A 13,013-nucleotide genomic window follows, 5' to 3' on the forward strand; every position below is an offset into this window, starting at 1 on the left:
TTTTGCTATAAACATCCCCAATGCTTTAGTTATGGCTATTGCCCTGTCCGACTTATCACTGAGAGGCTGCTTAAATGCTGCGGACAGTAGAAGTTGTTTCCTAACCGGCTCTCTCCTGTTTGTGCTTATCGACACATTGTCTTCTCGAATGAACCGTCATATTAGAAGTGTTTCCATTAGCATATTGAATGCATTTTGCACAATGCTTGCACACAGTCGCAGTTCTATCTACTGTTTTATTTCCGTTGTCATCGTAAGTAACATGAAATCCAAAATGTTCCCACACACCGGATTTGAACGACGCGGGCGCATCCGCCAACTCCGGACAGCCTTCATTATCTCCTCCACTTGCCATTTCTGTAGCACTCCTTACTCAACTTTTACTGTCTATATGTATGTTCACGAGAAACTGTCTGAGGCGAAACTGAGCACGGGGCTACATTGCGCATGCGTCAAACCGTGCGATCGATCGAGATATATATATATATATATATATATGTGTGTGTGTGTGTGTATGTATGTAGTCAGGTTTGGACGTATATGCACAGGGACACAAACATACATCTAGTTCTTTGGACTCACGTTATGTCAAATTGTTCCTAAAGCATAAAATCCATGTTTAAATGGTCAGAATTGTAGTCAGCATGTTAAAGTTATTTGTTGAGAGAATTAATCTAATTTATTGGTTTTTGGTTTGTTTGCCTCCATTAGAATACAAACGAGAACGGGAATGACACTTTGGCCACAAGATGGCAGTCACGCTCCGTTCAGAACAGCAAGCAACCTTCTTTTAGTATTTTATTACTACTGTCGCCAAGTATCAATAATCTATAATAAAAAACGATTACACTAAATATTCAGCGACACAGTCACAAAATCAGACGTGTTTCTTGAAGCGCTTCATTCTTCTAAACTCGACACTATATAATCATTTGTTTAAACAACCATGGTATAGACTTGCTCGTTTTACTGAGACAATGAGGTGGCTCTTAAAAGAGCCGTTGTGTATACTGGACAGAATCATTGTTTAAGCGCGCTCTCCGCGAATACGGCGGGCCAGCTGAATATCCTTGGGCATGATGGTCACTCTCTTGGCGTGGATGGCGCACAGATTGGTGTCCTCAAACAGGCCGACCAAGTATGCCTCGCTCGCCTCCTGCAAAGCCATCACGGCAGAGCTCTGGAAACGCAAGTCAGTCTTGAAGTCTTGTGCAATTTCTCTCACCAGGCGCTGGAAGGGCAGCTTGCGGATGAGCAGCTCAGTAGACTTCTGATAGCGACGAATCTCTCTCAGAGCCACGGTGCCGGGCCTGTAACGGTGAGGCTTCTTCACGCCGCCGGTAGCCGGAGCGCTTTTGCGAGCAGCCTTAGTGGCGAGCTGCTTCCTGGGCGCCTTGCCACCGGTGGATTTACGAGCAGTCTGCTTAGTTCTTGCCATAGCGTTGAGCTCTGCACTTCACGGACGAAAAACAGAATAAAAAGCGCTAGCAAACGCTGGCTTTTTAAGCCTGAACGACGCCTTGCGTTCATTGGGCGTCTCGAAACCTCTCGTCTTGCATTGGATCGATCGCTATACGTCACTCGACGACCATTGGCTTAGACCTAGTCAGCGCCACAATTCGAACACTCCACTCCTCCCTCTCTCCCCCTCCCTCCCTCGGCTCTCTTGCACAGCATTGTTTTCCTCTGTTCTATAGTTACACACAAACGCCCGTCGCAATTTAGTTTCACTTTTCAGACCTTGTTTAACCAGCATATTTCCCTATTCTATTTATGATTCTCAGTCGCTAATGAGTCAGGATTATTAAGACTAATCCAATGGGCCTTATTAAATGTGATTATTTTGGGTGTAACATTTGTGTTATGTACACAGAGTAACAAACTTGCACTTTTTGAGTAAAAGTGGGTGGCTCTTAAAAGAGCCTTTGGGTACTGACAAACACAGCATTGGACGACTTTACTTGGTCTTGACAGCCTTCTCAGTCTTCTTGGGCAGAAGTACAGCCTGAATATTAGGCAGCACACCACCCTGAGCGATGGTCACTCCGCCGAGCAGCTTGTTCAGCTCCTCGTCGTTACGCACGGCGAGTTGCAAATGCCGGGGAATGATACGAGTCTTCTTGTTATCACGGGCAGCGTTGCCAGCCAACTCCAGAATCTCAGCGGTCAGATACTCCAACACAGCCGCCAGGTAAACGGGAGCGCCGGCACCGACGCGCTCAGCGTAGTTGCCTTTACGCAGAAGCCTGTGCACACGGCCTACAGGAAACTGCAGTCCTGCCCTGGATGAGCGAGTCTTGGCCTTGGCCCGAGCTTTGCCACCAGTTTTGCCTCTTCCACTCATTTTGCTACAGATTAGATTTGTTCAAGAAACAATGCCAAAATAGTGAATGCTTCGCGCCGACGTCTCAGTGATATAGGCCACACAGCCACTCTCTCATTGGCTTAGAACATGTGACCAACATCCAATCACAAATGCACAAATGGTGAAATTCATTCATAGACCCCACCCACCCTCCCCTCCTCAATAGTCTCTCTGTGTGTAACTGAGGAGTGAGCGCGCGCTCATGGAAGAAACAGGTATCAGAAAAGATCATTCATGTAAAATGTGTACAACGATACATATCATGTAATCATAAGCATCCCTATACCTGTGTCTGTCGGTGGTTTGAAACTCTACATAGCTGGTGTATTTAAATATCATAAATCCCTAACTTGTATTCGCTTTCAGTTTCATCATGAGAGAATCAAAAATGTTGCTCGTTGGGGGAAAATATAGGTGGCTCTTAAAAGAGCCGTTTAGTTAAAGACATGAAATAAACAATGTTTACTTCTTCTTGGGTGCTGTCTTTTTCGCCTTTGCAGCCTTGGGCTTCGCCGCTTTGGGCTTCACGGTCTTTGCCTTCTTGGGGCTCTTGGCTGCCTTTTTAGGAGTCGCCGGCTTTTTCGCTTTCTTCGGGCTCTTGGCGACCTTTTTGGCAGCCGCTGCGGGCTTCTTTGCCTTCTTCGGGGACTTCTTGGCGGCGGCAACAGGTTTCTTGGCCGCCACCTTCTTGGGCTTCTTCGCCGCGGCGGGCTTCTTCGCCTTAACAGCGACGGGCTTCTTCGCCTTAGTTGCGGTCTTCTTTGCGGGCTTCTTGGCTTCGGTCTGCTTCTTGTTTAGCTTGAAAGAGCCAGACGCGCCGGTCCCTTTGGTCTGTAAAAGTGTCCCTTTCACCACGAGACTCTTGACAGCGAGCTTCACGCGGAGTTGTTCTTCTCCACATCGTATCCGCCGGCGTAAGGCTTTCTTCAGGGCGGCGAGCGACACACCGCTCCTCTCCTTGGACGAGGAAACCGCTTTGACGATGAGCTCGCCGACGCTGGGGCCGGCTTTCTTGGCTCTCGACGCGGCTTTCTTTTTCGGCGCTTTAGCCGGCGCGGCGGCGGCGCGGGAGCAACTTCTGCCATCTCTCTAGTATCTCAGTGCGAGTCAGACTCTGTATACGCTGTGTAACACAGAAACCTCCTCCTCTGCTGGTGGGCCGGTCTTAAAACCGAGCATGAGAACGTTATAGACTCAACCGGGCTGCCGCCGAATGAGTGCGCTTCCGCGACACGCTTGCGAGTGTGTTTTCTCGCAGCGTTTCTCGTCGTAAATAAGACGCCGAAGACAAGATCCCGCGCAATCATGCACACATTTCGCGCGTACGGGCTTGCACGTGTTCCCCGAGGCCCGTCGTTTCCGAATAGAGAGCAGTGGTCTCTCGCGTTTTGCACGGAAGTGTACCGCGCGCCTGGCGATCGACGCATTTGGTGCAAAGTGCAGTGTAAAAAGGGGTGAGAAACAGCCATGTCGGTGGAATAGCGTGTGTGGCACGTGAACGGCGAGGCTTGTCAATGTGTCTACGTATTAGCAGTGTGTGAGTGCTGTGCGAAGTATTGGGAACGCAGGCTCTTGTGGGCTGTGTAAAGCACGTGTTAGTGTATGGCGAACGAGTGCGAGCTCCCCGTGTGCCTCCTGCAGCCAGACTCCCTAGGTATTTGTCATCGTCTGGTTTTCGCCACTCGGCCTGGCGCTCCTCGTGCACGGTCCCGTCCTTTAGTAGTCCCAGGCCGACAGGTGTGCCTCGTTGCCCGCTGAACCCTAATTCCATGTCATTCAGGCTGCTCTAACCCTAATTCGAACAGTGTTAACCCTAACCCTAATTCCATTCCATTCAGGCTGCTTCAACCCTAATTCGAACAGTGGTGGGCCACTCTAACCCTAACCCTAATTCCATTTCACTCAGGCTGCTTTAACCCTAATTCGAACAGTGGTAACCCTAACCTTAACCCTAATTCCATGTCAGTCACGCTGCTTTAACCCTAATTCAAACAGTGGTAACACTAACGTTGAATACTTTTGTGCTGCCCTAAGCCAAATTCAAATTATATTGTGCTACTATAGCTCTAATGCGAAATATGTTGTGCTACCATCGCTCTAATTCAAATGATGTAGTGCTGTTATGGCCTGATGTGAAACACTGTTCTGCTGCTATGGCTCCAATTCAAATGATGCAGTGCCACTATGGCTCTAATATAAACTATGTTGTGCTACTATGGCCTTGATGTGAAACATTGTGCTGCTACTATAGCTCTAAAGCTATCTATGTTGTGCTACTATGACTCTAATTCAAATGATGTTGGCCAACTATGGCCCTAAGTCAAACGATTCCGTGCTACTATGGTTCTTATTTATAATATGTTGTGCTGCTAGGGCCCTGATGTGAAACACTGTGCTGCTACTATAGCTCTAATGCTAATTATGTTGTGCTGCTATGACTCTAATCCAACTGATCTTGGCCAACTATGGCTCTAATTCAAATTATGTTGTGCTGCTAGGGCCCTGATGTGAAACACTTTGCTGCTACTATAGCTCTAATGCTAATTATGTTGCGCTCCTATGACTGGTTTTTGCAAAGTAACTGTTGCATGTTATTGTAATGGCAGAATGCATCTAATGTTAAATTTTCCTTATCAATGTCATTATTACGGTAGCTGTAAAATACCTTCCTCAGAGGAAAAAGACAATACATTAAGATGTCTGGCTGCATGTTTGTTTGTTTTATGTGAAACATGACTATATTATACTGTATATTAAAATGTATACAAATGTAGGAATATTATGTTTTTTGCCAACCATGGGTGGCAAAGTCCATATTATCTCCACTCTGATATACAGTGAAGATGGCATTATCACTCAGCTGGCTGTCTAAAGGATTTTATCTCTAGAAATAGAATAATAGAAAATAGAAAAATAACTTCTGTGTTAAATACTTTTTATTTACATAATATAATTTTTTTCTTATTAATTCAAGAGCAATATTTGTAGCATTAGACATACACTGGCGATTTTAGAGAACAATTTATAAACAATTGAACAATTCTGAAATAATGTCATCCTCACTGCTCAACAGTTGAAGGAGTTTTTGTCCTGTCTAAACCATGCTACCAGAACACCTTTTCCACAAAATAACTAAGGCATTTAAAAAAAAAAACATTATTTTGCAGAAAACACACTGATCAAAATTAGAGAACAAAAATGACTGTAGCATGGAAAAAGATTACAACAACATTTTCTGAAGGTTACAAAATTAGAGAACAAAAATGACTGTAGCATGGAAAAAGATTACAACAACATTTTCTGAAGGTTACAGCAGTCAGCAATTAGTAGGAAGTGTACAGGCCTCTACTCTCAATGACTTCAGCACATCTGCGGCCACAGGACAGCACTAGTCTCTCACACTGCTCTGGTGTGATTTTGGTCCACTCTTCTTCCAGTCTCCTCCACAGTTTAGTGACTGTAGTGGGTTTCTTGGCCATAACTTTGTCGGCAAGGATTTTCCAGAGGTTCTCTATTGGATTGAGATCAGGACTCTGGGCCGGCCATGTCATTATTTCAATGTTTTCAGTTTCAATAAACTGCTTTACCCATTTTGCTGTGTGACATGGAGCGTTGTTCTGCATGAACACTGGGGACTGATTGGGTGATGAACGCAGGGAAGGAACCATATGTTGTTGAAGAAGGTTCTGATAAACATTTGCATTCACTCTGCAATGTAGCTGTAAAAGAGGCCCAACTCATGCTGCAGAAAACATGCCCCAAACCATGACACTTCCTCCTTCACTTTTCACTGACTTCTTTACACACTTTGGGTTCAGTCTTTCCCCAGTTTGTCGCCGAACATAATGTTTCCCATCAGACCAAAATAAATTAAACTTGCTTTCATCACTGAAGTGAACTTTGGACCAGTTCTTCTCTGTCCACACAGCATGCTCCCCAGCAAAGCTTAGTCTAGCCTTTTGATTCTTTCTGCTAATGAGAGGTTTGGTCACTGCAGAGTGGGCTTTCAGTCCAAATGCTCTTAAACGTCGAGACACTGTATGACGAGACAGATCCTTACCCTGTTCAGCGCTGAACCGGTGAGCAATTCCAGCTGCAGTGTGGAAACGATTGCCTATTGAGATCCTCCGCAGTATCCTGTACTCTCTTGTATTTGTCTTCCGTGGACGACCAGACTTCTTGGCGGACTTGAATGAGTTTGGGATGTTGTAGAGATTCAATATTCTTGAAATCACAGATTTGGAACAACCAACTTGTCTTGCTATGGCTGATAGGGTCATCCCTTTGGCCTTCATCTGGACAACCTGCTGACGGAGGCTTTCAGTCACTTTAGAACGGCCCACCATCTTGCAGAGTCAGTGAATCTGGACGTTAGGCTTCCAGTTAAATAGGGGTTGACAGATAATCGAGGAAATTAGCACCAGGTGCCAGATTAACACCAATAACTGGGAGGTATCTGAAAGTGTTCTCTAATTTTGATCAGTGTGTTTTTTTTTAAATGCCTTAGTTTATTTGTGGAAAAGGTGTTCTGGTAGCATGGTATAGACAGGACAAAAACTCCTTCAACTGTTGAGCAGTGAAGATGACATTATTTCAGAATTGTTCAATTGTTTATACATTGTTCTACAATTTTGATCGCCAGTGTATATATATCATTAGTATTTTACATAGCTGATGTTTTCATGCAAAGCAAAGTGAATGAATGACTGAATGATTAACTATATTTCTGTCTTTTATTCTCACTCATAGAACTTTTTGCTGTATGGAGCAAAGTTCTCTGGGAAAACCTCTGTGATTAACAGTGTTTGGAAAAGATCTGCCTCAGACAAACAGAAGGACAGCTTATTGTAAGACATTTAAAGGTAATGTGAATAGAAGGGAAATGATACTAGTTGACACTCCTGGCTGGTGGAAGGATTTTTCACTTAGTGACACTCCAAGATTTCTTAAAAAGGAACTTGTGCGTGGAGTTTCTTTGTGCAAACCTGGACCCCATGTGATCCTTCTTCTTATAGAGTATGGCCTAACATTTAATGAAAGACACAGAAAATCGATAGAGGAACATCTAAACTTCCTTGGCGAGAAAATCTGGGAACATGTCCTAGTGTTATTCATTAAAGGTCACTCCAAAGTTGCCATAACTAAAGAACTAGAGGAATACATAAAATCTGGCGGAGAAGCTCTACAGTGCATGATAGAAAAATGTGGACATAGATGTCATTTGTTTGATAATACAGTCCCAAATGTTGTCTCACGAGTGTGCTCATTATTGGACAAGATTGAAGATATAGTTCAAACAAACAACACAGCTTATTTCCAAATTGATCAAAAAATACTCAGGAGTCTGAGGAGTGGAGGAAGAATATGATGAGCAGAGCAGAAGAACAGCAAAGAAATTATAACAAAGAATGTATGTTTCCATAACTTGAGAGCACATTCTTAGATATAATTTAAGTCTAAATCTTTCTCTGTCTTTCTATAGAGCTCATAATTATGCTGGTGGGTTGGGTGATGTCTGGAAAGAGTGTATCTGGGAACACCATTCTGAATAAAGATGAGTTTGCTGCTACTAGTAAGAAAACCGCTAAATGTCAAGTAGGACATGGAGATGTTTCTGAAAGGGCAATAACTGTGATTGATACACCCAGTTGGTGGAAATACTTTCCATCTCAATTAACCTCAGAATGGATCAAGTCAAAAATTCTGGATTGGGCATTTCAGAACTCCCCCCACTCCATACTTCTAGTTATTCCAGCAGACACATCTTTCAAAGAAGTACAGAGAAATGTCATTAAACAGAACATTAAGCTTTTAGGAGAACAAGTTCAAATCAATCAAATCAAATTTTATTTGTCACATACACATACATACAGGGTACGACATGCAGTGAAATGCTTTTTACGACGGTCCGGCATTAGGGAATAAAATGGGGTGAAAAAAGAGAATAAAAATAAAAACAAAGAAAAAGAAGGCAGATAAATAAAATATAAAAACTATATAAAATAAGAAAATATATAGAGATATAAAGATATATTTATACAAAAAATGCTTATGGCAGTGTGCAGTTAAACAGTAAACAACAGTAAACAATTTAAGCATGGTTTTTGATTGTCCATAAAGTGTCCGTGTGCGGTCTGGTGTGGTGTAAAGTGTCCATAAGTGTCCGTGTGCGGTATTGTGTGGTGTTAAGTGTCCGTGTGCGGAATGGTGTGGTATAAAAATGTAAAGTGCTTTGTGCTGTGCGAGTCCAGTGTCTAAAGTGTCGTAGCACGAAAAGTGAGATGTGTGCAGGGAAAAAGGTCTGATGATGCAGAGAGTGGGCCAGTTTTTAGATCCTGGGTGTTTCCTGGTTTAAACTCCGAATGGCCTCCTCATTCTTTCTGTGTTTGCTTTCAGGGAGCGGAAGCGTTTCCCGAATGTAACAAAAAAAAGAGTCCATTGTTGGGATGGCTGAGATCCTTCACAATCTTCCTGGCTCTGGTCCGGCACCGCGTGCTGTAGATGTCCTGCAGGTTAGGGAGCTCGGTGTGGATGGTACGTTCAGTTGAACGCACCACCCTCTGGAGGGCTCGTCTGTCCTGCATGGTGCTGTTCCCGAACCATGAAGTGATGCTACCCGTCAGAACGCTCTCAATGGCGCAGGTGTAGAAAGTCTTTAGCACCTGAGAGAGTAGTTTAAAGTCCCTTAAGCGTCTCAGATGGTACAGACACTGCCGGGCCTTCTTTACCAGGGTGTTGATGTGACAGGACCAAAACAGGTCCATGTGTGATGTGAACGATAAGGTACCGGAAACTGTCCACTCTTTCCACTGGGGTCCCGTTGATGTTTAGCGGTTGGTATGACCGCTCCTGCTGCGTGCTGAAGTCCACGATTAACTCCTTAGTCTTGCTGACGTTCAGGAGAAGGTTGTTCTCCTGGCACCATCTCTCCAGGTTTTTAACCTCCTGTAGGTAGGCCGTCTCGTCGTTGTTGGAGATCAGGCCCACCACAACAGTGTCATCAGCAAACTTTATGATGGTTGTGGAGTTGGAAGTGGCCACACAGTCATATGTGTACAGTAAGTGCAGCAGGGGGCTCAGAACACAACCCTGGGGAGCTCCAGTTCTGAGGGTGAGGGTGGATGAAGTGTGTTTGCCCACCCGTACGGCTTGTGGTCTGTCAGTCAGGAAGTTAGAGATTCATTGACACAGTGGCAGGCTGAGTCCCAGGACCTCCAACTTAGAGGTGAGTGTGGAGGGAATTATGGTGTTAAATGCTGAACTGTAGTCCACAAACAGCATATTTGTATAATTCCCTTTTCTGTAGTCCAGGTGGCTGATTGTAGTGTGGAGGAGATGTGCAATGGCGTCTTCAGTAGAACGGTTCTGACGGTACGCAAACTGTAGTGGGTCCAGTGTGTCTGGTAGGGATGCAGTGATAAAGTCCCTGACCAGTCTTTCAAAGCACTTTATCACTACTGAGGTCAAGGTTACAGGGCGATAGTGGTTAAGGCAGGCGGGCTGGGGTTTCTTCGGGACATAAACAATGGTGGACTGTTTAAAACATGAGGGGACAACAAATTGTTCCAGTGAAAGGTTGAATATCTCAGTGAACACCGGTGCTAGCTGGTCAGCGCAGGCTTTCAGAACCCGACCTGTGATGCCATCTGGTCCTGCTGCCTTCCTGGTATTCACTCTCTTGAATGCCCACCTCACGTCATGTTCCTAGATAGTGAACGTGTTTACTTCTCCGGCTCTCTCGGCGTGCACAGTGTTTGTGCCTCTAGCGCCGCTAGCGTGGTTAGCTGCAGCCTCGAAACGAGCATAAAAGGTGTTTAGCTTTCACCATTCACCATTCTGGAAGATGGTGTTCTATATTCCGTTATTGTTCTTTGTCCCTGCCACAGGCTCCTAGAGCCACCATGTTGGAACTGTGACTCTAGTTTCCTCCCGTAGCGCCGCTTTGCATCCTTCACCGCTCTGCGAACACTGTAAAACGCACTGTAAGTTTGGAGACACACCATAATACTGTTCACATATAGTGACATGCTTGGAGAAATGACCATAGAACAGCACATTGAGAGTGAAGGTAATGGCCTACAGATACTGGTTGAGAAATGTGGGAACAGATATCATGTCTTAGACAATGAAAAGAGAGAGAATCATGCTCAGGTCACAGAACTGCTACAGAAGATTGATGAAATGATGTCAAAGATAAAGAAAAAGACATGTCCACAAAATTTTGTGATGATAAAAAGGATTGAAAGGAAGTTGCCTTATTAATAGAAGAAGAATAGAAAAAAAAAAAAGGATAAAGAGTTTCTGGAAAAGATTTTGCATTTAAGCAAAGATTACTGGCAAAGTGCACACTCCAGAGGAGATGAGAGCATGGATGCACCAAGTGTGTGTCTATTTTATGTATTACCTTCAGTTCAACTATTTATATATTAACGTATTATAAAATAGCTGTATTATTACCTTTACAGTAAGCAGAACACAGACACTGACATAAAAGCAACAAATGGCTCTCAAAACAATATAGCTCTTAGGGTGCTGGAGGCTAAGAGTACCGTATTTTTCGGACTATAAGCCGCTACTTTTTTCCCACATTTTGAACCCCGCGGCTTAAACAACGAAGTGGCTAATATATGGATTTTTCCTGTGTTTTTCCCGGTTTCACAAACTTCAAGCCAAAAAACTGAGCGACATAACATTAGACCAATGAAATTTCCGAACGGAAACGAAAAAATGCACCTCATCTGTGTTCTGAGCTGCACTGCATCGGGAGAAAAACCTTCCACTGGTGGCGCACGACGATGACAAAAGATAAACTCCCCAGAGAAATACATTGGTACCTTGACCTACGAGTTTAATTCGTTCCGTGGACTAGCTCGTATCTCAATTTGCTCGCACATCAAATCAGTTTTCCATATTGAAAATACTTAAAATGGCATTAATCCGTTCCAACCCTCAAAATGACACCCCGTTTTTATGTTTCATGTTATTAAATTGGAAAATACATTTCTAAATAACAAATCTTGTATAAAAACATAATAGAAAGAGTATGTAAAGATATAATAAGGTTTTATTCAGTGTATTTTCCTTGGAGATGAGACGACTTGAGCTAACGAAAACGCCGCTGGGGTGTGCGTGTGTGTGTGTGTGTGTGTGTGTGTGTGTGTGTGTGTGTGTGGAGGGGGTAGAGGGGATAAGCGGAGGTGGAGGGAAAACTCGTTTTTTACTATCACTCCTGTACACAACGTATAACTAAACTTTAAAATTTTTACTTTTTGTTCTTTGCTTATCTTAATTTTCGTCACAATCTTCGATTTCTGGCTTCGCTTCGCCATCTAGCAGCAGCATCTCAAGCTCCTACCTCAATTTTTTGCTCGCGTAACAAAACAAAAAAAATCGACCGAGTGACCGCTCGTACCTCGGAAAACTTGTACATTAATGCACTCGTAGGTCAAGATATCCCTGTAGTTGTGAAAGGAAGGAGGAAGACAGTGAACAATGACTTTCTTGGTAGGCTACTGTTTAGATACAAGCCATTGTAGCACGTTGAGTCAGGGTGAAGGGAGAGCTTGCTTAAACTCCAGTTGCAACAGAAATCATATAAGCACAGACAGGTTTCCAAAACACGTGCTTTTTTATTTTTCTTGGCAACAGCGTTATGGGTTAGTCAAAGAAACTTAGAAATGAGCATCAGAAAATAAAAAGGAAATAATCCTCGGTCTCCACACACGCAGTAATAGCGGTAGAATGCAGTGCCAGGCTATTCCCAAAATACGGCTATGCTCCTAATAGAAGCTCAACATATTGCATTTAGTGTATTTCGTTAAAGCCTGTGTAAAGTTCATTAGTTTCAGTGTAGACAGTTAGTTTCAGTGTGCGGCTTATAGACAGGTGCGGCTTATTTATGTTAAAAATAAAAATCTTTGTCAAATTCAGTCTTATATAAGGGGTGCGCTTTATAGTCCGGAAATTACGGTAAGTGAATTACTTCTAATGTTTAATTATATTGATAATTTTTGCTCACTGTTGATTATAGTTTGATAGTTAGCACAAGCATATGCTTTAAGACAAAAAAAGACAAAAAAATGACTGAAATCTATTTAAAACATTTGCATATATGCAATATTTTATTAATCATTTTGACACTATATTTCATATACTATTCAGCTCATGCCACATTTATTTTACTGAATTTATGTCTAGGCTTTGACTAGACCAGAAGGTATTTTTCTACTAAATTAAGCTGAACGAAAAAAAAAAGCAAAAAAGCCAAAGGGTTAAGAGGTCAATAAGATTTTTGTAGTGAATAAAACAAAATGAATAATTAGTTAATTAATTAGGCTGCTCCTAAAGTAATATTATATTTACCGTCACAATGTTGGTTACTTTTTTCTCATATTTGCAAATCATACTATAATATTAATATTGTAATGATATTATATAATGGCTGTTGGTGCCAGAATGGATGGTTTTAGTATTTAGAAATTACAACAGTCTCAGGTGATTACAAAGGATGTTGTTAAAAATAAAATAGATAATTGTGAACAGGTGTGTGATAATGTGTTGGAATTAGTCAGTATTCTAATGACTTCAGTTTTTGGTGGCACAACTGTATTTTTCAGCCATAACTCTTAATATTCATGTTTTTTTTTCT

General features: G+C 42.9%; 1 protein-coding gene and 1 pseudogene across 1 annotated transcript; both read right to left on the minus strand.

Annotated features, from left to right (window-relative positions):
- Positions 1-1,905: 1,905 nt before the first annotated feature.
- Positions 1,906-2,377, minus strand: LOC124390911 (histone H2A). The gene has a single exon (XM_046857021.1). It carries the CDS (start codon positions 2,342-2,344, stop codon positions 1,958-1,960), a length of 387 nt encoding a protein of 128 aa, XP_046712977.1. The 5' UTR covers positions 2,345-2,377; the 3' UTR covers positions 1,906-1,957.
- A 187-nt stretch (positions 2,378-2,564) lies between these two features.
- On the minus strand, positions 2,565-3,450 carry LOC124390910 (annotated as a pseudogene).
- Between the last annotated feature and the right edge of the window lie 9,563 nt (positions 3,451-13,013).

The sequence above is a fragment of the Silurus meridionalis genome, chromosome 9 (assembly GCF_014805685.1).
Source record: "Silurus meridionalis isolate SWU-2019-XX chromosome 9, ASM1480568v1, whole genome shotgun sequence".
NCBI classification, from domain to species: domain Eukaryota; kingdom Metazoa; phylum Chordata; class Actinopteri; order Siluriformes; family Siluridae; genus Silurus; species Silurus meridionalis.